Here is a 24,812-nt window from a genome sequence, read left to right as displayed (position 1 = left end):
TGTAAAGGGCATATACAAGAACTGGAAACTGGTCAACATGGAATTTCAACAGTATTTGTGTTTTTCATGTGCCTGCAATCTGTCTTAGAATCCCATCCCAAGAATAGCCAGGGCTTGAAAGAGTTTCAGTATTATTCCTCTAGGAACTTAGTTCCTGCTTCTCCAAGTAGGACTGTGTATTAAACATTTTCACTTATTTGAATTAAAAGTGCACTTCTTGGTAAGTCCCATTTATTGCAACCAGTTCTTTTAAACAAGATTGTATATATTTTTATATATTTATATTATGCTTCCTTATAGGTAGAGTGTTATGATTATGACAATGATGGGTCGCATGATCTCATTGGAACCTTTCAAACCACAATGACAAAACTGAAAGAAGCCTCCAGAAGCTCACCTGTGAGTTGCGCCTTTGTTTTTGAGTATACCTTATACTTGGCCGTGTATTTATTACTTCATTTTTTTCTCTTGAAATAGCAAATAGCTTTCCTTGCTTTTACTCTATAATATGTAATATTCTGAAATCTGTGGATTTTGTTTAAGTAGTCAGATGACTCAAAATTCTTACTTGGGGTGAGTTTACATTTATGTTTAGAGGTTTGGTTTCCTTTCGCTATGGACAAATTATGTGGTTTGTTTGAAAAGCCTTCGTTTTAAAGATCTTGGCATTTCATTAGCCACAATAATTAATATCTACATGAGACAAATACCAAGGCTTAAATTGTGGACATTTATTCTCCTTTTGGATACTTTAGAAATTGGCTTTTACCTTCTCTCCCTCTCTGACATGTCCTTGCCCAAAGGATGGATAAAAGAATAGGTATACTACTTCAAATTATGTAGTATTAAGCTGCCATCTAATGGACTGACTTTGTTAGGATCATTTGTTTGCCTTAATTGCATTCAGTTTGTTAGCTAACATCCCCACATATTTCTACGATTGCTTCTGAAACTTTCCTGTCTCTATGGCAAAGTGCCTAAAAACTATTCCAGAGTGTTTTTTTATAAATAAAACTTATAAACTGCTTCCCTCTTACTTAACTTTCTAGTTTGAATGAAATAAGTTAATTCTCTTTCTAGCTTGCCTAGAATAATCTGAAATGTTTTTACCTGCTTAGTGACCTGAATAATGCTCTTGTATATAGCATTTGCTTTTGAAAATCCAAACACGAAGTTTAAAAGGTAAGAGATTATGGTCAGATGGCAAGGTCTTTTTTACCAAGTTATGTAAGTGAAGTGACCCAAAAGAAGATACTGATAGTTTTAGATCAAAACTTAAATACTAAATGAATAAACAAAACTTAATAGCTTTTTGATTTACATAATTGGGAGAAGTGAGTTTTGAGCTGACATAGTGGGACTAGAATTCTCAGGAGGTCATACAGAGATCTCTAGTCCTATCTCTACAGGCTTGCCGTGTGGCTCAGGGGTAAGAATCCGCCTGCCAATGCAGAAGATGTGGATTTGATCCCTGGGTCAGGAAGATCCCCTGGAGTAAGAAATGGCAACCCACTCCAGTACTCTTGTCTGAAGAATTCCATGGACAGAGGAGCCTGGTGGGCTATAGTCCATGGGGTCGCAACGAGTCAGACATGACTGAGTGACTGAGCACACAGTCCTGTGTCACAAAGCCCAGGTACTTGTGTAGCAGAAGTACTTGTGTGAAGTAAGAAGGGCTTTTCCAACCACGCCTAATGGTTTAAATGCAAAGGTTGAATTAACAGTTTAAATAAAAACAACAGTAAAATTCAGCTGTAAATATTCTGCTGAAAGATATATATGTTTATTTTTAAGGGCAGAAATAATGGAAAATTGTGACAATCTGAACATTTCTATAAAGCAAGCTTCCTAAAAGAACTAAACATGAGGAGTGATGTGTATCGTTGTTTCGCTGGTTTCAGTTTGTTGTTGTTTTGCAGAACCAGTAAATGACCTGTTTTTAGAAGAGAATGAACCAGAAACTAACTGTGTAATACTTTACAGAGCATGTAGGTGATGGTGGTTTAGTCGCTAAGTCGTGTCTGACTCTTGCGACACCATGAACCATAACTCGCCAGGCTCCTCTGTCCAGGGGATGTTCCAGGCAAGAATACTGGAGCCAGTTGCCATTCCCTTCTCCAGGGTATCTTCCTGACTCAGGAATCGAACCCGGGTCTCCTGCACTGCAGGCAGCTGATTTACCAACCGAGCTATGTGGGAAGCCCCTTCAGTTCCTAAAAGGGGACATTAATTCTACATTACAAGGTTGTTGGCAGAATTACATGAGATAATTGATGGAAAAATAAAGCATTCGGGGTCTAGGAACTCACTCCTTTGGTGCAGTTGAGGAGAGGATGCCGTCTTAGCATGCGGAACTCTCCTAAATCCAGCTAACTTGGTCTTTCCCTCCCCCATGATAGAATGAGGCTTTTAATACTATTACAGTGACAAGGTTTACCCACTCGATCTTCAAAGACAGGACTCTATCTTATCAACTCTGTGTTCAGGACCTAGAACGGTGCTTGTTGCTTGGGTGGATACTGTAAAAATGTGGATAAATGAAGTGAAGTAATGTAGCCTTTTACCAATGAGAGTTCTGCTTAGGGCATTTCTGCATCTCTAATATTCAATAATTAGTGTGTATGATGGAGAAGGCAATGGCAACCCACTCCAGTACTCTTGCCTAGAAAATCCCATGGACGGAGGAGCCTGGTAGGCTGTAATCCATGGGGTCGCGAAGAGTAGGATACGACTGAGCGACTTCACCTTGACTTTTCACTTTCATGCGTTGGAGAAGGCAATGGCAACCCACTCCAGTGCTTTTGCCTGGAGAATCCCAGGGACGGGGGAGCCTGGTGGGCTGCCGTCTATGGGGTCGCACAGAGTTGGACACAACTGAAGTGACTTAGCAGCAGCAGCAGCAGCAGTGTGTATGATAATGACTGAAACTCTGGCAGGATCCTAAACCATCAAGAGATTTTTTTTTAAACATCATTTTGTTTGGTATCATTGTTTCAAAGGTATTTTTAAATGTTTGATTCTTAGAAAATTAGTAATGCCTCTGGCTAAAGTATGTAAGTTGCTTTCTATTGACCAGAAGAGGTGACTTACCCAGTATTCACTGAGTGTCTCTTATTATTTGGCAAGACAGTGAGAATTTCAGGGTATAACTTGGAAGTGACTGTACCCTAGCTATGAAAAAAATTAATGAAATGAAACAGTTGAGATTAATGCCAAGTATGTAAGTTTTATGTAGTTGTGGAAGCTTAATGAGAGAGATGGCGATCAGAGAAGACCAGAACAGGAGTTGATGCTATGGAGAAGGATGACTCGAGCCAAGCCTTCCAGAGGCATAGTGGGTAGGCGTTGGAAGGGAAGATGGTCTGTTTGTGGGAAGAAGACATTAGATCTGTTTCTATGCATATTCCCAGTGGAAAGGAATGATCTTTGCTGCATATTTTACCATAGAGTTGGGCTTCATATATTTCTGTTTTCTGATGGTTGTTTTTTTTCTTTTTCAAGCGGTATGTTTTTGTACTTTGTGTGGGTGACAGCTAAAAATAATATTTTATTTCTTTTGTTATAAAGAAAAAAGATGATTACTTGGAGCGTTTATAAGGAAATGATCTACAAAGGAAACATTTATACTTAGAAACTATTTTAAAAGGTACAAAGTTTTAGAAGTGCTTTTAGGAAATGGGACTGATACATATTTCATATATATAATATAGTGTGCAATTGTTTCACAGTTGTATTTTGTAACAGACCTATATCAGTAGATGGTTTGTTTCTAAGAGAAAAAAGTCATTCACTTAAATTTACATTGGCATTTTCTAATATCACTAATAATATTGAACATTTTGTCTTTTCTTCCTACAGGTTGAATTTGAATGCATAAATGAAAAAAAGAGGCAAAAGAAGAAAAGCTACAAGAATTCAGGGGTGATCAGTGTGAAACATTGTGAGGTTGGTTGCTCTTGACAGCTTATAGTGTAATGAGATCACATTTTAAGTTCTTCCATCAATATGGTATATATCACACAAACACTTTGAACAGTTGAAAATTACATGAGCATCTGGGCCCCTTTAGAGAAGAAAATAGGAAATAGTAGAGAATTCTTTCAAGTAACTTTGCTTCCAAGATTTGACAGCTCTCTAACAAAGGAAAAATTGAAGTTTTTCATTATCTTAGGAAATACCGGGCACCATTGGTGTTTTTCTGGTACATCAGTGGAAATGACTTAACTCAGTGCATCAGTCCTGGTTATAATTTCAAGATGAGATGTTATGAGTGAAGAGGAAAAATCCAAGAGTTTCTTAAATGAGTGGGAGTTTTTGCTTTTGTTTTTAAACTTATTAAAGTCTCAACATATTAAACTCATTACTAGTTTCTTAAACCAGGGCATTTCATCTTTGGCTATTGATATTCTAATCTTCAGTTCAGTTCAGTCGCTCAGTCTTGTCTGACTCTTTGTGACCCCATGAATCGCAGCACGCCAGGCCTCCCTGTCCATCACCAACTCCCGGAGTTCACTCAGACTCACGTCCATTGAGTCAGTGATGCCATCCAGCCATCTCATCCTCTGTCGTCCCCTTCTCCTCCTGCCCCCAATCCCTCCCAGCATCAGAGTCTTTTCCAATGAGTCAACTCTTTGCACGAGGTGACCAAAGTACTGGAGTTTCAGCTTTAGCATCATTCCTTCCAAAGAAATCCCAGGGCTGATCTCCTTCAGAATGGACTGGTTGGATCTCCTTGCAGTCCAAGGGACTCTCAAGAGTCTTCTCCAACACCACAGTTCAAAAGCATCAATTCTTCAGCGCTCAGCTTTCTTCACAGTCCAACTCTCACATCCATACATGACCACTGGAAAAACCATAGCCTTGACTAGACGAACCTTTGTTGGCAAAGTAATGTCTCTGCTTTTGAATATACTATCTAGGTTGGTCATCACTTTCCTTCCAAGGAGTAAGCGTCTTTTAATTTCATGGCTGCAGTCACCATCTGCAGTGATTTTGGAGCCTAAAAAATAAAGTCTGACACTGTTTCCCCATCTATTTCCCATAACATGCTATAATTATCTTGAATCTTACAGATTCATGACATGTAGGGGTAGGTTGCTTTAAATTCAAATGTAGGGGTGGGTTCTATATGTTTGTATCTTGTGCTGTTCAGTTTATAGATGATTAAAAATGTATACCAGGGAGCTCTTTGCTTCTCTTAAAAAAGTAGGAAAGTTTTAATTTTGTTTACTATTTATTTTTAGATTACAGTGGAATGTACATTCCTTGACTATATCATGGGAGGCTGCCAGCTGAATTTTACTGTGAGTAACACACTGGATTTTTCACAGTAGACTGTAACATGTGGCTTTTCCCCTCTATTTTACAGTGTTTTTTCTTTTACTGCCAAACTGACTTTGTGATGAAATGTACACAATCTGTTGAATATGGTCTCTGCAGAGAGTTTGTCTAGGTTGATCCAGAAGCTTTTGGCCTTGTCAATAATACTTTTTCCACCTGAAAAAAAGCACGTGTGTATAAATCAGTGATTATCCTGCAGTAATTTAATTAATAAAAAACATTAATCAAATGTACCCAAAAGTCCTCTATGTCTAAAGTCATAGATATAATAATCTATGATTTAAGACATCTAGAAAATTAGGACTAGCAGGTTGCTTCAGGCTGAGGCTGTAATTGTTTCATTGTCGTGAAAATACCTGTCGGCTCAGGGACTTGTTAGCAAATCAGAGCAGGCTCAGGGATGAGTGTTTCTGTGTCAGCATTCAGTGTGTGCGTTTTCCTGGACAGCAAGCAAGGATGTCCCTGCCTTCCCTTGAGTAAGGACCGCAATTGTCATTTGGCAGGTGGGAGTGGACTTCACTGGCTCCAATGGTGATCCGCGTTCTCCCAACTCCCTTCACTACATCAGCCCCAATGGTGTTAATGAGTATTTGACTGCAATCTGGTCTGTGGGACTGGTCATTCAGGACTACGATGCGTGAGTATGACTCCAGTGAATGACTCCCCAGAAATGGCAGTGTCTGGATCTTCTGCTGATTCTCTGATGTAGTTGATGGGATAACCGTGCTGGGGAGAAGTAACTTTCTCCTTAAAATTTCTCTTATCTTTTCTATTTTTCCCTTTGTGAACAGTCAGTGTTTACCTTTGGCCTCTAATCTCTGGCTGTGATTAGTTATAATGTATTATGCGTAGCGTCCTTCTCTAACAGCTGACTGTTGGCAAGGCTTTTGTTTCTTTGATCCGGTTTTCTTGGGGCTTACTCATTAGGGATAAGTTATTTCTGTGGTTGAAGTCCAGAAGACACATTTTGTAAACACTCATAGACACTAATTTTTAACGTCTATTTTCTAGGCGGTTGTTGTCAAATTAGTTTCTTAATGGTGATTTTCAGCAAGTGCTACAGGATACCTTGATATAATTGCTATGAAATACTTTGAATCGATTCTCAATGGATAGATTTTGAATAGATTAAAATAGGTCCTTCTGAAGGTGTACTAAACAGTAGAAAAAAATCCACGTTATTAATTTTTTGTTCTGTATCTGTTAGGGTACAGTATATGTTTTCCCTTGTTTTTGTCTGTCATTTTATGATAAAAGTCCATACATACTGATGGGATTTTTCGTTGATCTGTTATGCCATTTAGATGAAATTCTTAGACAAACAAGTTTAAGCCAAGGGTAGCAGTTCCAATACCAGCCTAACAGAATTTAAGACAAAACTCTAAAGGCAATTGAAAAATTACTTTATAGACACTTTGTTGTATAATCCATAATGAAAATATAAGCATGGATATGGTTAGTAATACAGTATCAATGTATTTCAATTGAAAATAGCTAGAAATATGATAAAAATTTCAAAGAAACACAGTTGTAATGGGACTTAGATAAAAAAAAGTAGTAAATTTACAGGGTTACTTTTTCAGACTGCTTCTTGGAAGTTAAAACAAAAAGTTAACTAAAAAAAGCTTACCACATGAAAATTAAAAAAGCTCTTCAGTAGTTCTTAGATCAAAGAGGAAATCAGAGTGTAATAACAGACTGTCTAGAAATAAAGGGTAATGAGAAGGCTATGCATGGTCTCCAGCAACTTAGCTCCCCAGCCCACGGCAGTGAAAGCATCAAGTCCTAAATGCTGGACCACCAGGGAACTCCTCTTATTTCAGTTTTTTCTCTCTTTTTTTTAAAGCATCTCCAGGGACTTGAACCTATGCCCTCCGATTAAAAGTCTGATTACTCTACCAACTGAGGTACCCAGGCAGTACTCAGGCATCTTTATAAAGGAAGATTTCTGACACTTTTATTTTTAAAAAAAGAATTGAATATAAATGAACTAGCTTTTCAACAAAGTAAAATTCAAGGATAGAAAGAAAAATATACATACAGTAATAGTAGGAGATTCCATATATGTGTTAGCTGTTATATGTCAGGGAAAATTTTAAATCCTTTCTATATGATATTCATCTAGTCCTCATGCTTGGTTGTGAGATAGGTGGTATCATCATCTTGATTTTACGGATGAGAAGCCTGAGGCAGGAAGGCTAAAGTCACGTGTCCAGGGTCCCTCAGCAGATAACGGCAGATGCAGAACCGCACCTGGGCTGTCTGGCTCCGGAAACTTGTCCTCACCACTTGGCTGTGCTCTGCTTCCTCCAAACACACAAAGTGATGACTTACACACACCAAGTTAATAAATTAAATGAAGAGATGATTCTTTGCAAGTTCAACAAAATTTAGGAAAACCTTTGTTGACACCGATCCCCAAGAAAAAGAGAAAACACATAGAATATTAGTAATGAGACAGAGATCATAAGCGTAAATTCAGAAAAAAAAATCGTTAAACATTTGTTTGTTATGTTTGGTAACATGTTATACTATTTCAGTGAAAAAATCTAGGTTGCAGGATGATTCTTTTAGAAAGCTACAAATTACCAAACTTGACTCAAAGAGGCAGAGAATCTCCTCAGACCAGGAACTGATCAAAGGGCTCTTCTCACAAAGGCACCAGCCAAGACAGCGTCATACATAAATGAGGAATGAATTCAAACCTGAGAGAATCAAGTGAAAAATGTTAGAAAGTAGTGAAAGTTCAAAAGGTGGTTACATACAACATAAAATAAAAAATCAGCAATTTTTCATGAACCAACAAAAACCAGTTGAAGAAACTGTAGTGAATAAAAGATCAGAGTTCATATGCAATAAAAAATGAGAATAAATTTAGTCAAAGGTCTAGGATATTTAGTGAGAGAAAACTACAGAATTATACCCTGGGACAAAGAAGGAAAGATGCGCCATGATTCTAGATAGGCAGATGTCACAGTGATGAAAATATAATGTTCCTCTCTGGATTAGTCAGTTTTAATCAGAATTCCAATGAAACCTTGACAAAATGATTCTTATAATTTTCTAGAGGGCAAAATGAATCAGAATAGCCAAGTTTTTCAGGAAAAAAAAAGGGAAATTTGTGCTTGTAGATATTAAAACTTGATATGTATACATATATGATTTATTTCCCTAGTAGTTCAAACGGTAAAGAATCTGCCCATAATGTGGGATACCCAGGTTCGATCCCTGAGTCAGGAAGATCCCCTGGAGAAGGGAATGACTACCCACCCCATGGCTATTCACTGTAGTATTCTTGTCTGGAGAATTCCATGGACAGAGGAGCCTAGTGGCTGCAGCCCATAGAGTCACAAAGTCAGACACGACTGAGTGACTAACGCTTTCACTTTGGGCTTCCCTGGTGGCTCAGCTGGTAAAGAATCTGCCTGCAGTGTGGGAGACCTGGGTTCCATCCCTGGGTTGAGGAGACCCCTGGAGGAGGGCACCGCAACCCACTCCAGTATTCTGGCCTGGAGAATCCCGTGGACAGAGGAGCCTGGCGGGCTACAGTCCATGGGGTTGCAAAGAGTCGGATACGACTGAGTGACTAAGCACAGCACAGCAACATTATATATGTTTCCTGTGTACAATATTAAGTATATATTGACAGCATGGAACTATTACATGACCAGTAGAAACACGCAATCTTGAAATAGACCCAAGAATGTCTGTCAATTTAAGTATATGATAGAGATGGGGTTGTAACAACTGTCAAACTGCTCACGAACTGGATTTGAATCCCTAACTTGTGCTTGTATATGTTAGGATACTTCTGTACAGACTATGGATAGAACTGCAGAAATAGATACCCCAGCACACCGTGATTTTGACAAAATAGAGATTTGTGTCTCGTTCCTGTTGCACGTCTAGAGATAAGCAGTTCGGGGCCGACAGGGCCGTGCTGCCACTCAGAGCGTCCACCCTGGGTCTGAGTTCTCGTCCTCTCCAGCCAGTGGGAGGAAGACAAAGGGACTGAGGATGCATGTGCTTTCCCCAAGGGTGCGATTCAGAAGTGGCTGCAAACCCCTCCACTCACACATCCGGCCAGAACCTCGCCCCCGACCACTGCCAGCACAGAGGCTGGGTCGGGAGAATGTGGTCACTGGGGCCCACGGGATCCAGGGTTAAAGGGGGAGAGATGGATGCTGGTGGATCCACATGAGCAGTTTCTGCTTCACATGCCACTCCCGATGAATTACACGTTTAATATCAAGATCAAGGCTTGGAAGTCCTAAGAGAACATATATGTGAATTGTCTATAATACTGCAGTGAGGACAGCTTTAAGCAAGACAGAGAAGGCAACAATCATGAAATAAGTTTTGGGTGTTCACAGTCATTAACGTTAATAACTAGAAAAGGGAAGCTCTTTTAAAGTCAAAGGCAGACTGTCAACTGGGAAACATATTGTAACATCTGTGACACAGGTTCTAGCCTTGGTGCAAAAAGAACCATTGAGAAGTAATATAAAAAAGAGTCCCGCTAGTAGAAATGTTAGTATCATCGTTACAGGGTTCTGCTATGGCCAGCCGCTGGTGTCTGTCCGTTGGGGGAGAATCTCCGTACAGTGGAACACTTGGCAGCCACTCTCATGATATTGTATATTCTGTCCAAATTATCTCTAAGCCCTTGGGTCAAATATTCATATATTTTGCTGCAGAAATGGAGAGTTTTATGATGTGTAGCATTTGTACCATATTTCTGTGGCCAAATGTACGATATCTTATTCATATTAAGTGGTATAAATAAATACAGGCTATAAATAACCTCTTGTCAGTTGAGGTCACGTTTTGCTGCCAAATGACTATTTTTTTGTAGACAAATGAAAAACTTGTGCTTTTTAAAGCTTTATTAATTTATTTACGTATTTATTTAGTGAAATGATAAACGATACATAAGTAGAGGTGTGTTAATTGCTCAGTTGTGTCCGACTCTTTGCCACCCCATGGACGGTAGCACACCAGGCTCCTCTGTCCATGGAATTTTCCAGGCAAGAATACTGGAGTGGATTGCCATTTCCTCCTCTAGAGGATCTTCCCGACCCAGTGATGGAACCCAGGTCTCCTGCATTGCAGGCAGATTCTTTACTGTCTGAGTCATAAAGTCCATATTAATAAACTCGTATAGAAAGACTTTAAATTCCTTCAATGCACAGAAAAATATTTAGGATGAGAGTTTCCAAATATTAACCTTAGTTCTAGTCTTTATTTTTAGATTTTTCTAACATTTTGAATGTTTTAAAAGTAAGCTCGTATTGTCTTATTATGAGTAAAGAGACAAATGACCTTTTGCTTTTTTCAAATTTTCCTTTTAGTGATAAGATGTTTCCAGCTTTCGGCTTTGGAGCGCAGGTCCCACCTCAGTGGCAGGTAGGAAGAGCTCATTGTGAAGGTTTGCCTCCTGGCAAAGCAAAACAAGCCTCATCAGTCCTTCTTTCATCTTTTGGCAGGTTTCTCATGAATTTCCAATAAACTTTAATCCGTCCAATCCCTACTGTAATGGTAAGTTAAAAATCAACGTGAATTTTTAAACTGAAAGGCTTACTAAGTCTTTGTCAGTTGTTTTTTCCTCTATGATTGAAAGCTACTCAGATTTCCTTTCTAATATATTTTTGATATATATATATCTAATATATATATATAGTATAATATATTATATATTATTATATAATATAATATATATATATCTAATATAATAGAATAATATATATCTAATATATATTTTGTGATATATTAAATTTCCTATCACGTAAAGTAGAATTTTACACCAAGTTGGTGGTTAGTGTAGTAAGAAGGCAAATCACTATGATAATGATGAAGACTGCTGGCTAAATTCTTCTACCTTAAGAGGTCTAATAGAATAAAAGATTTCTCAGTCTTGATGGTAGATCAGTAAGAGTGATCATTTTATATTCACATATAAGTTGATTTAAAAATAAACCTTCAATAAAATGAATCATTTAATATGCAGCTGTTTTTCTCAGATTAACAGTTAACTTTCTATGAAGAAAGTGTCCAGCAGCTAATTACTTGTTACACAGGTTCTGTAAGGAGGTGGATATAGGCTAAAGAAGCACAGAATTAAGCTCTGGGAGTAGCTTTCCTTTGTGTGGAAAACAGGCATAAATATTGCTGTCATTCCACTTTTCTGTTTATCCCTCAAATATCCCAGTGCCTCTTCCTTTTTACCATATTGCTGCTGCTGCTGCTAAGTCGCTTCAGTCGTGTCCGACTCTGTGCGACCCCATAGACGGCAGCCAACCAGGCTCCTCCATCCCTGGGATTCTCCAGGCAAGAATACTGGAGTGGGTTGTCATTTCTTTCTCCATTTTACCATATTGAGCAATGCCAAATCTCCCACAAAATTAATATAAAACTAAACAGTTTGGAGGAGGGAAAGAGGTGGGGGCAGAGGCATACAAGTGTAGACCCTAAGCTAATTTTCTGCAAAGTGTCCTTTTAACAGTTGCAAAATATATAGATTTCTAATAGAAGATGATGTCCTTCCCTCCTCCTCTTATGATATTCATAAAGTAGAAGAGCATGAATATTTTGTTGGGAGTAGTTTGTATTAGGATTTTCTCCTTTTTTGCAAAACTCTTTTCTCATCCTTTATGCACGTTCAGCAGCTTTGGTTGTGGCCTTTTATATCCCTAGCCATATGAAACTGGGAATATTTTTCTTTTTTTGTATTTGGCAATGGTTAATTGGATATGATACCAACACAGGCAACAAAAGAAAAAATAGATACATTAGACTAAAATTTAAAACTTCTGTAAATCAAAGGACACTGTCAAAAGAGTGAAAAGTCAGCTCATAGAATGGGCATTGTCACTTCATACCCACAATAAATAGCTATTATTTCTTTTTTTTTTTCAGTAATTTTTTCTTTTTAAAAAATGTGCTTCATGCTTATGATGAAATTGGAACAGTTTTTAGAATTTGTTGTAATTAGATTTTGTTTTGCAAGTAAATATGGATGACAGATCGTAGGATGATTCGTTTTAGAAGTTCATCCACTCTGAGTAATAAGAGCCTGTCTGTGGGCTGTCACGATGTGCAGCTTTTCTGCTTTCGGTTTAGTCTGGACAAAAGAAAGGATCGTTTTGGTTTCAGACAAAGGAAATGTCACATAGAAAACAATACAACTTTATTTTAAGACAAGGAAGTTTAATCCTCTTCTCTTAATTAGTCATTGAATTTAGTTGCCCATAAAAAAACATGTCTCAGTTGTTCCTTTAATGCAATGGAAAGATACTAGCATAATTCAGTTTTAGTTGAGGAATTGAAGGCTGTTGATATTTATGAAAACATTTAATAGCTTGTATACCTTATTGAAAAGCAAGCTAGATGATAGAAATGGAAGAAAATATTACTGTTGCTTTGGTTATGGGTTCAATTTTTCTATAGCATATATCATTACAGAAAGATCCTGCTGCTGGCTTATGTTAATACTATTTTTGTTACTACTGGATTGACTAACCACTAGTTACAGCCTCACCTTATGCCTGTAAAATCATCTCTCTGTATGAATTAGTTACATTCTCAAAGGTGGTTCATAAGACCACTTATTCTTAAATTCAAAGTGCCTAAGGAGTCTATTGGCACTCATTCTAAGTGGAGAAAGTTGATCTCGTTAAGCTTTAAACCAAATATACGCTGCTCCTCCTTATTAATCTATGTTCTACGGGAAATTTTAAAAGCAGGACACCTGTTTTGGTTGACATTAAAAAGTCTTTTCAGATTTTCTTGATACTCTCAGCAAAGTACTATGGGGGAATTACTATAGGCTTTCTAGTCTCTTACCTACATCCCAGACACTCTTGTGTATTAAGGGCAGATTCATCAGCAGTGCCTTAATCAGGAATGCTGTTCAGCTCTTGATAGGCTGTCTGCGGTAATCAACATTCTCCAACTGTCAGTAATTTGTAATGACAATGATTTATGTCTCGATCACTTGACAAATCACTCGACTCTTGGTTAGACCGCTGCACTCCCCTGTTCCTTCTCATTCTGGGTCTCAGGCAGTCTGGAATACGCTGTTCCCATAGCAGGGCGGAAAAGCAAGACAGCTGGCAAAAACCGGCAGTAAAGATTCTTGAAACATCTGCTTAGACTTGGCTGTCGCGTCCGATCACTTGCACTGGGCGAAGCTACCCTGCAGGCCTAAGCCGCAGCCCACAAAGACATGCTTGAGTGTTTCTGCAGCAAAATGTGATAAACAACCTGGAAGTGAATACTTGCAATTAGTGCAGTCCACTATACCACGCTTCATCTCTAAGTTATCCAATAAACCCTTGGCTAGAATTGACATTAAGTTCACAGCTGTCTGACATTTTTGTAGACCCTCTGGTCATATGTGCAAAGGTTTCCCATTTTTATCAGTTACTTTTTCATACCTTGTCATCAGTTGTATGTTGCAGCATCTTTCGCATGGTTCTTTTTCCGTCAGAGTCTCATTCTCAAAACATATCAAAATTAAACAGTATAACAACCCTACTGAAGACTAATGAATAATTTGACTGAGGTGAAAACAAATGCCTTCTACTGGGGGAGAGTAAAGTTTATAGGTTTTTTTTGTGTGTGTGATGGAGCATCGCTATGGAGCTTTGTAATATATACCTTAGAGAACTCCTAAATATGGAACTTTTGACTCTTTAAAGCACTGTATGTTAGTATATAAATTAAACCAGCCACTATGGTGAAAAGTAGACAATTAAATTGTGCTTGACAATTTTTAATCCTGCTTTTTTTTTTAAAATCTAGGAGTCCAAGGCATTGTAGAGGCATATCGGGCCTGCCTTCCTCAGATAAAACTCTATGGACCGACCAACTTTTCTCCAATCATAAACCACGTGGCCAGGTTTGCCGCTGCAGCCACACAGCAACGGACAGCCTCTGTGAGTGCCCTGTTGCCAGGGGCAGGGAGGACATGGGCTGGTAGTTGGCCCCAGTGCCCTTTTCCTGCTTATTTGGTCTGTCGAGATGCAAACACAGGGCATGAAGCAATGATGTGTCCTCCTTGGTTTGGGAGTAACATCTGTTAAATCGGTGATCGTTAAAAACAAGAGAACAGCAAAACAACCTTTATACTTAATGAGTTTGTTCTCTGTCTTTTGAAATAATTTTCCTGGGTAGGTTCTGGAAAAAAAATTTTTTTTTGAGTAGATTTAGCAAGTTAAGGCTTGAGGAGACTTACCACTTCGGTTGCTGTTGCAAAATGCCTGTTCGACCCTGGAGAACGAACCTCATTCAGCTTCATATCTTCAGAAATGAGTCAGGGATAACTGCCTCATACAGTTATTGAAAGAAGTGTGAGGAGATAAACCGTAAACACCCAGCACATGATAGGTTCTATTATAATTCTGCTTTCCATTCCAGATGTAGATGACCCAAAAGATGGAGTCGCAACTTTATGTCCCATGGTATCACTCTCTAAAATGATTCAGCAGAGATGGCAGGATTGAGAGAAAGATTCCCTTCTGCCCCTCCCTGAACCATATCCACTTATTCAAAAGCATATTTTAGCTTGATAAACAATTCTACTTCCATATTTGATCTTTTAAGAATGTAGTTGTTGCCAGTTGCTCCCTTGACAGGTACTTTGACATATCCAACCCTCCAGATCAATCAAAATGTTTCTGTGCTAACTGAAAGTTTCATCTTGCTTCTGTGTATTTTTCCCAACGTTCTTCTGTGGTCTGTTGCACTTTTAATTAACCTACAGTTTTCGTATCAGTTAATTTCCTTGTCATCAGAGAATCTTGGAAAATTTCATATAGATGGTATCCTGGGTAGAGACTGACAAGGAAAATGAGCGACGAAATGACTCATCAGGCGGGAGATGTCATTAATTGTTGCTTTTATTCTTGGGGAGCTCAGCTCGCTCAGCGGACATCATTGTCTTTTTTTGGCAGCAATACTTTGTGCTCTTGATCATTACTGATGGCGTGATCACAGACCTCGATGAGACCAGACAGGCGATTGTTAATGCTGCCAAGCTGCCTATGTCCATCATCATCGTCGGCGTTGGAGGCGCGGACTTCGGCGCCATGGAGTTCCTAGATGGCGACGGCGGAAGCCTCCGCTCCCCGACCGGCGAAGAAGCCGTCAGGGATATTGTCCAGTTTGTGCCTTTCAGGCAGTTCCAGAACGTGAGTACCACGCCTCCCTGCCCCTCACGCGCTCCAAGGTGTTTGAACAGACTCTGCCTGTCCGTAGCCGGGCAGTTAAGAGTAGATGTCCGGAGTCGCCATGCATATATGCTGAGTTGTGTCCCACTCTTGGCAACCCCATGGTCTGCAGCTCACCAGGCTCTTCTGTCCCTGAGACTCTTCAGGCAAGAAGACTGGAGTGGGTAGCCTTTTCCTCCTCCAGGGGATCTTCCTGACCCAGGGATCAGACCCAGGTCTCCTGCAGATTCTTCAATACTGAGCTAGTAGAGTGTGTGAATTTTCCATTTGAAGAACCTTGATTAGATTTGGCTGTTTTTTTTTCAAGGTTGTATTCTTGTGTACCTCTTATAGTCCCTATGATAAATTATTTAAAACGATGTTGTTGTGACTGCTGTTTTAAAATATATTTTATCTTTACAAATGTAACAAGAGAAAAACTATGTAAGTATATGATGAATTTACCAAACTAGAAGTTGATTTGATGAAAAACCTCTGAGGAGACTGTTTTACCCAGATTCCTCTAATGGTAACATCTTGTAAAACTATGGTCCAGAATCATAACCAGGATATTGACGATACAATCAAGGTCCATCACAGCAGGCTTCCTCACGTAGCCCTTTTACAATCACACCACTTCCCGGCCACCTTCGCTCCCTCCTTAACCCCTGGCAACCACCAGTCTGGCTTCATTTCTATGTTTTTGCCATTTCAAGAATGTTATATAAATCACATAGTATATAACCTCAACATTGTCTTTTTTCCCACTCAGCTTAATTCTCTTAAGAGTCTTCCCACTTGTTGAATATATTCCTTTTTTATTGCTGAGTAGTATTCCGTGGTATGGGTATACCAGTTTAACCATTCACCCGTTAAAGGACATCTTCAGTTGTTTCCAGTTCTCATCTGTCATACACAAAGCTGCTGAAAACATTCATGAGCAGGCTGTTGTGTGCACATAAGTTTTTATTTTTCTGGGATAAATACCCATAAGTGCAGTTGCTGAGTTGTATGGTTGTTGCATTTTAGTCATTAAAGAAGCTTCTGAACTTTTCTGGCATAATTGTGTCCTTTTACACTCCCACCAGCCAGGGTGTGCCTGGGAGTGGATGGAGGGGAATGAGCTGGGTGTGTATGCAGAAGGTGGCAATGTTAGGGATCTTTGTGATAATGAAGCTGTTCTGTGTCTTGATTGTGATGGTGGTTATACAGATAGACCCCGATGAGAAAATGACGTATAACTGTGTACACACAGACTGGTGAAATCTGAATATGACAAAAATGTCATATAATGTAAATCATGTCATTTACATAATTATGTAAAATTATGTCATAGCTTTACATTCCCACCAGCCAGTGTATGAGTGGGAGTGGGTGGAGGGGAATGAGGTGGGTGTATATTAAAAAAGGTGGCAGCGTTAGGGGTCTTTGTGATGGTGAAACTGTTCTGCATCTTGATTGTGACAGTGGTTATACAGATATGCTGCTGCTGCTAAGTTGCTTCAGTCGTGTCCAACTCTGTGCGACCCCATAGACGGCAGCCCACCAGGCTCCCCCATCCCTGGGATTCTCCAGGCAAGAACACTGGAGTGGGTTGCCATTTCCTTCTCCTGTGCAGGAAAGTGAAAAGTGAAAGTGAAGTCGCTCAGTCGTGTCTGACTCTTAGCGACCCCATGGACTGCAGCCTACCAGGCTCCTCCATCCATGGGATTTTCCAGGCAAGAGTACTGGAGTGGGGTGCCGTTGCTTTCTCCCTACACAGATATACCCCCATGATAAAATTACATATAACTATATACACACAGGCACACACACACACACACAAATGAGTACATGTAAAACTGGTGAAATCTGAATAAGTTGTGAGAACCGTACCAATGGTGGCTTCCTAGTTTTGTTATTGTCCTATAGTTATAAAAGATGCTACCTTTGGGGGAAACTGGGTAATGGGTACATGGGAGCTCTCTGCACTATTTGTAATTATTTCAAAATAAAAAGTTAAAAAAATTAATACCCAGAGAATGAAAGACCCACATTTAAAAGTTGAAAAGCAAAAGAACCAACATCATTAAATGCCAAAATGCAGGCACCAAAAAAGGACTTGTTAAATGTGAGCATACTAAAGCGTTCCCGAGTAACGGTTTGTTGTGTGTTTCGTGGCCTATTCTCGAGACAAGATACAAGCCTAGAAATTGGGAACTAACTGCTTTTTCCCGGTGGGGGAGGAGTTCTTAGTCTTTTATCAAAATCCCAGTTAAAACTTGGTTGCTAATAAAATTGCTTTGATTTCATCTGTTCACAGGCTCCAAAAGAAGCACTTGCTCAGAGCGTCTTGGCGGAGGTCCCCCAGCAGGTGGTGGGCTACTTCAACACATACAAACTCCTTCCTCCCAAGAACCCGGCTACGAAATGAGAGGCGCCCTGGTCGTCCGAGCAGAATTCTGTTGTGCTGTGTGGAGCAACAGATTTCTCACCATCTCAAATCGCGAATCTGTCATTTTACACCCTTCTCAGAAACCCTACGATTTACAATGCAAACCTAGCTCTCTCTGGAGTATGTCTATTTAAAGCATTCTTTTTATACTGTTTTTGGAGGAGAGCGCTAACTTAGGCTTTGCCCAGTCAACCCAGTGATTGCCAGTCATTGCAGTAATTGCGGTGAGGCTGTTTGGATTAGGAGCCGGTGCGAGAAAAGCACACGTTCTTGTGGTTGTTTACTTTCATGTGATGAAAATGCTGTTTTTGAATGTTTGTCAATAGAAAGAATGGGAAATTGTTGGAATGATGCAATTTACAGGTTGCTGTGCTTTGCTTAGGCGATATATGTATTATAAGCCGATGTCCACACCAGATGACCAGAGTTTCTTAAATTAGATGATACTGAATTTGTATCTAGAACTATATTTTATGCTTTTCCGTGGGATAAAACTACCTTCACTTGTGCTTGAGTTTTGCTGCAACTTAGACATGCACAGTTCAAAACAGAATGCATCCTCAGAAGACTTCATAAGAAGTCCCAAATTAGAAAGGAAGACACATACATATTCAGTTCTTAAAGCTGTAAAATCAACAAGTAGAAGGAACTTCCTGTAAGCCATTTTATTTGCCTTCCTGGATCTTTCATTTTCACTATTTAATATTGTAAATGTGGTCAGATTTGACCTTTTCATTGATTGTATGTGACACTCGGGATTCTGTATGTGCATTAATGATAGCTTGTCCTAGACTCAGCATTATTAGATGATTTCAACTGGAGTTTGTTAAAATGGGTAGGACTGGGTTTGTCCAGGAAAAGCTATAAGGACCAAACATATAAGGGGAAATTCGGAATTGCACTTTCTGTTAGTTAATGAAAGACATTACTTATTAAAAAAGGCAAGCTTTATATTTTCCTTTATATCTTCCAAGGTCACATACATTGATTTCTACATTTATATAGATTCATTTAGGTATTTTCTCCTTTTTTTGTTAAAGTGATTTTTTACTCTGATTTTTTAAAACTCATGATAATGGTTATTAATCAAAATCCTATTTTACATTTTAATACCATGCTGCTTCCTAAGCCCAAAATGTATGGTATTAAGCAAAAACCTACTATAACTTAAAAAAAAAAAATCCAACTGCTGCATAGGATAGAATGGACTTTCCATGCTTTTTTTTTTTTTTTTAGTATATTTTTTTTTCCTGATGTTTACACTTTGGAATATAATCCTTAGCAAACATTACCTTTTCAGAATGGATTAAGGTTTTACTGAGGACCTGTGTGCCAAGTACTACACATGTCCGTGTGCTGGCCGGTCATGAAGTAACATCTGGTTATTGAGGACTGCATGTCGGTCACAGATCCGTATGGGATGCACCTTGTGCTGTGCTGACGTGCCTTCCAGGGTTACTGAAAATGTGCCACCGCGCGGGTCTTTTGTCCCCTGAAATATTTGAAGGAAGCGAGCCCTCAGCCATGAACAGCTTTTGGCTTCTCGGAAGCCGCTCATTGTCCAGGTCAGGCTGAGAGGGGCTCTGCTGACCATCGTGGGTGCCTGCCCCCGGCGAGCAGAGAGGGCGTCTGCTGACCATCGTGGGTGCCCGCCCCCGGCGAGCGATTAACACTTTCCACTCAGCTAGCTGGCCTCTGGATGTGCGTTGTTAACCTGAAGGTACTTAATAACTAGTCGTCTATTACCCTATAGTATGACTTATGAGATGACAAGTCATCTTGACGTCCGTCAGGAGAGGAATGAACTGCTGACTCTCCCAGGAGTTTGCAGCCTCTGTGTCTAAGATGCCCTGCTTTCAGTTCTTTTTGGTGCTGGGGAACAGCATATATAGTTTGCTTTGGTTTTCAGAATTTTCTTTTGTAAACATACGCGGCCTTTAAAAGAAACGATTTGCATGTGATCTTGGTATACTGCAAGACAGAAGTAGAGGTTCTAGTGTGAAGCTGAGGTCCAGGGGTCACCGGGCCCCCTCCTCAGTCTCCTGAGCCCCATCCTGGCGGCACTGGGGCCGCCTGCAGGGCACCTGGGCACCGCTGGTCAGAAGCATTCATTGCTTTCATCGGCCAAACCAGTGTCCTGTCACCACTGTCATTGATTTGGTCTTCATAATTTTATATTCTGATTTTAACCAGAATTGTTCTCTTTTGAAAATTAATTTTGTATTATGCATTCTTGATTTGGTTCATCAGTAGGTGCTATTATTCATAAGACCTGTGATTCCAGTAGATTAGGGGAATTGATACCTTTTTGCAGTTTTGAATAAAAGTGTTGATAATTTCTAAATTATCATTTATAAAATTCTTAGAGCTTCAACATTTTGCGTCATCACAGGCTGATTTAGTATTGTTTTGTATTAAAATAGTCCTTTTCCCTTTCGTGCTGCCATTCATTCCGTGCCATTAGTCCTTAAAATGCGTTTAAAGAAGAAATAGCCAAGTTGACTGTTACACCTCATCCAAACAGATACATCACAAACATACGAGGGCGACAGTGCCTGGGATGGACGTGGTACTTCTCAGTCTGCCTGTTCTGAGAGAAGAGCAATTAGCATGGTCACGTCACCTTGTGCTTGAAGTGGAAAACTTTAAGATCGGAAAAATTTAAAGTCAGATCAGGGATTTACAGCTGTCTACTTTGGTAGTGCCTTAGGCAGCCTTTCCAGAGTAAATTCAGGGCCCCCTTGTTGCCTATGCCTTATTTAACATACTTTGCCTTATTAATTGTGTAAATTTTCTGGAAAATCATCTTCAATAAAATTTCTCCTAGTCTCTTTATATGTGTGGTTGGTAGTCATGGAAGTGACACATATGGTAAACCAGAAGCTTGGTTGAGATTTCGAGAGACTATTTTGTGGTTTTATGTCATATTTGATAATAAGTATGTAAGTTACTAATATATGAATTGATGTTAAGTATATCTTCCATTTGGATAAAGTCATTTCTTGATGTGTTACAATAGTACCTTGTTTTTATTTTTGTTCTTTCTTCAAATGATATTGGTCAAAAAGTTAGAAATAAAGTTAGTGCTTTAATCAGCCTGTATTCTGTGTTTTTCTGAATTAAACAGTTTGGGGGGTTTATTCTTTTATGGGATGTAATCACTTAAAGATATTGAATGTATTCAAGGTATTTTTCAGGGTACAGTAAGGGAAAGGTTCCCAGCTTAACTAGGGTGCTCACATGAGAACTGTGCCCTCCTATTTTATCGGTTGTTGGGCAGGACAGTATATTCACCTAACTTTTTCTTCTAAGTTGCTTCTATCGTGTTGCAGTATTGGGCAAGGTCTTGGGGGAACAGTGTGACCTCGGAAGCCAAAGTTGCCGCCTTCATGGAAATAATGGACCGGAAGAGAGAGGAAAGACTAAGTAATTGTAGGGACATGAGGTCAGGGGGGAGACCCGACCCACCTACTGCCAAGGAGCACTTTTCCCAGGATGTGCACCCCCATTCAAGTTGAGACCTGAACCCTCACTGGACGACGAACGTTCAAAGCATTTATGAAGGTGTCGTATCAACAGCAACTGTGGAGTTGAATGTTTGGGGAATGGGAAGAATTTAAGTTTGCTGGAATGCAAAGTGCGAGAGGGAGAGTGTGAGAGAAGAGGGGAGAGGGGAGACGGGGTGGCGGGTGGCTTTGCATCCTGTCCAGCCCCCGGGGGCATTCAAGGGCGTCCCTGCTTAGGCTAAAAGGAATGGGATGCCACCGAATGGACTTAGCAGCTCTGATACGATCCAGGTCAGGTTTTTGAAGAACAGAAGGGCCTTACGTTAGAGGGGTAGGAGGGACCCCACTGCCAAAGTTGCTGTGGTCACAGTGGCCTTGGTGAAGGCCTGATGGAATAGGTGGTGGTCACCTTATGGCAAAGACTCCGCTGTTTGGTTACCCACTTGCCAAGTTCGGATTCTAGGTCAGTTTCTGAATTCTAGACTTTTTCTGCCACAGCCCTGCCTCCACACTGAATCATCTATCGATTAGCCCCATGTCAGTTCTTTCATGGCTCCAATGCTGACTCACACCTGATAATGGCACAGAGTCCCAGCATTGCCAAAGCCTTCTCATCTGTCACCCTTGTAGCAAGACCAACACCCTCGTCATTTGTCATTGAGCGTTCCCAGGTGGCTCAGTGGTGAAAGAATCTGCCTGCCAATGCAGGAGATGCGGGTTCAATCCTGAGGTCCAGCAGACCCTTTGGAGGAGGAAATGGCAACCTGTTCCAGGATTCTTGCTTGGAGAATCCCATGGACAGAGGAGCCTGGTGGACCACAGTCTACGGGGCCGCAAAGAGCAGGACAGGACGGAGCGACTGAGCACACGGCTGTTTGGCCAACTTCTCCAGAATACTCTCAAGAGGTTGCAGTGTCCTTGAAGAGTTATACTTTGTCTTGGCTATTGATCTTCTCTCTAAAAGGAAATGATCAGGAAGCAAATATCATTATAAGCAGAACTGTGACCTCTTATAATAGGTAAATGAGAGCCCTAGTATCTTTGATTTTTTCATAAACTCACAGCGTGCCAGGTTTCACAACAGCGCTTGGTCATCTAGGACTGGACGCAAGAATCTTGGGTTGGGGAGCTCCAGAGAGTTCACAGAGAGAAGACTGAGTGTAATAGGATTAGTCTTCAGCCACGTCTTCCAGCCAGTAAAAATTATTTGCTTGTTTTTGAAGAAATATTGAATAGTTTAGTGAAACTTGCTGAGTCATGTCTGACTCTTTAGGATCCCATGGACTACACTGTCCATGGAATTCTCCAGTCTAGAAAGTCCAGAATACTGGAGTGGGTAGCCTTTCTCTTCTCCAGGGGATCTTCTCAACCCAGGGATTGAACCCAGGTCTCCCGCATGGCAGGCAGATTCTTTACCAGCTAAACCACCAGGGAAGCCCAAGAATACTGGAGTGGGTAGCCTTTCCCTTCTCCAGGGGATCTTCACAACCCAGGAACCAAACCAGGGACTCCTGCGTTGCAGGCGGATTCTTTACCAACTGAGCTATCAGGGAAACCCAAATCGTTTAGTACTAGCAATCAACAGGTGAAGTCAAAGTGAGTAAAATTTCTTAGTAACCTCAAAGAGTTTATGATCTAATATGAGAAAGGAGACAGTACATGATGCTAAAACAAGCAAGGTGAGGCAGGCTTTTTGTGAGACTTTACCTATTTTTTCCCCCCAGTTTCTCCGTCCCAGGAGGTGGGGTCGCTGGGAGCGGGGTGGGCAGGAAACTTTGCTCCGGGGCCACGGAGTCCGGGCTCCTTCAAGGCCCTGCGGGTGCACGGGTGCAGCGGTTGACCAGGCGGCCGCCCAGCAGCTCGCTGTAAGAGTGGACCTGATGGATGCGGTGCAGCCTGCAGAGCGCGCAGCCTCGCTGGAGCCCCGAAGGCCGAGAGCCGGTCCTGGACCCCGCGCACCGCGGTGTGCTATGCCCGCTTGCCCGCGGCCTGCGACAGCCACTGCCTGGGTTCGGAGAGAAGCCCTCCGGCTCGGAGGCGTGGGGCGCTTTGATGGTCCATATGAACATCCTTTGCGTGACGCACAGGGACTGCGGGGACCTGCAGAGGCACCGACCGACTCTCGCCCATACCGTTCCTTATCCCTTCAGTCATCTTGGTCAACAGTACAGTTGTTCAGTCGCTTAGTAGTGCCTGACTCTGTGATCCCATGGACTGCAGCACGCCAGGCCTCCCTGCTCCCTGTCCATCACCAACTCCCGGAGTTCACTCAAACTCAGGTCCATCAAGTCGGTGATGCCATCCAACCATCTCGTCCTCTGTCGTTCCCTTCTCCTCCTGCCCTCAATCTTTCCCAGCATCAGGGTCTTTTCAAAAGAGTCAGTTCTTCGGATCAGGTAGTCAAAGGATTGGAGTTTCAGCTTCAGCATCAGTTCTTCCAATGAACATTCAGGACTGATTTCCATTAGGATGGACTGGCTGTATCTCCTTGCTGTCCATGAGACTCTCAAGAGTCTTCTCACAGTTCCAAAGCATCAATTCTTCAGCGCTCAGCTTTCTTTATGGTCCAACTCTCACATCCATACATGACTACTGGAAAAACCATAGCTTTGACTATACAAACCTTTGTTGGCAAAGTCATGTCTCCTGCTTTTTAATATGCTATTTAGGTTGGTCATAACTTTTCTTCCATTCACTTAGCTACCTTTTATTGAACACACGCTATTAGTTATGCTATCCTGGGGTGGGGGCAACCCCACCTTATACAAATTTTTCATTTTTAATCAGAAATTATTTTTGAAATTCATAAGGGAAAGTGTCTCCCCCATCTATGTTTTTTTACCAGGTTCTCACTGTCCCCTCCACATATTTCACATTTTTAAGCAAAATATGGAATTGTTATCAACAGTGGGTTGTGGGCTTGGTGTCTGCTAGGAACTAGGAGATGATACGGCCTTTTGGTTTTACGTAGAATGAATGAATGTATCAGAGTTTGTTGAGAGAAGTGTGGTCAACATCTGTGGAGGTTGTGTGTGTGCGTGTGTGTGCGCACTCAGTGGCTAAGACATGTCCGACGCTTTGTGACCACGTGGGCTGTAGCCCACCAGGGTCCTCTGTCCATGGGATTCTCCAGACAAGAATACTGGAGTGGGTTGCCATTTCCTCTTCCAAGGCATCTTCTGGACCCAGGGATCAAACCTGCGTCTCTTGCATCTCCTGCATTGGCAAGCAGATTCTTTACACTGAGCCACCAGGGAAGCCCCATGGAAGTTACAAATCCAGTTTTCAACTACTGTTCTTCTCTGTAACTAAGGTGCTGGGAAC

The 24,812-nt window shown here is 40.8% G+C and overlaps 1 protein-coding gene across 2 annotated transcripts in view; it reads left to right on the top strand.

The window, feature by feature from the left end:
- The window catches only part of CPNE3 (copine 3), a 48,465-nt gene extending 27,385 nt beyond the window's left edge, over positions 1-21,080 (top strand). For both annotated transcript variants that reach the window (XM_027561608.1, XM_027561609.1), the window contains exons 8-16: positions 301-399; positions 3,859-3,945; positions 5,244-5,303; positions 5,844-5,977; positions 10,692-10,746; positions 10,827-10,878; positions 14,143-14,276; positions 15,294-15,530; positions 17,851-21,080. In XM_027561608.1, coding sequence (XP_027417409.1) covers positions 301-399; positions 3,859-3,945; positions 5,244-5,303; positions 5,844-5,977; positions 10,692-10,746; positions 10,827-10,878; positions 14,143-14,276; positions 15,294-15,530; positions 17,851-17,961 — 969 coding nt within the window. In that variant the 3' untranslated portion in view covers positions 17,962-21,080. The remainder of the gene's footprint in view (positions 1-300; positions 400-3,858; positions 3,946-5,243; positions 5,304-5,843; positions 5,978-10,691; positions 10,747-10,826; positions 10,879-14,142; positions 14,277-15,293; positions 15,531-17,850) is intronic.
- Positions 21,081-24,812: the final 3,732 nt, after the last annotated feature.

The sequence above is a fragment of the Bos indicus x Bos taurus genome, chromosome 14, assembly GCF_003369695.1.
Source record: "Bos indicus x Bos taurus breed Angus x Brahman F1 hybrid chromosome 14, Bos_hybrid_MaternalHap_v2.0, whole genome shotgun sequence".
In the NCBI taxonomy this organism is placed as follows: Eukaryota; Metazoa; Chordata; class Mammalia; order Artiodactyla; family Bovidae; genus Bos; species Bos indicus x Bos taurus.
Note: the sequence above shows the minus strand (reverse complement) of the source record. Positions and strands in the feature narration are given on the sequence as shown.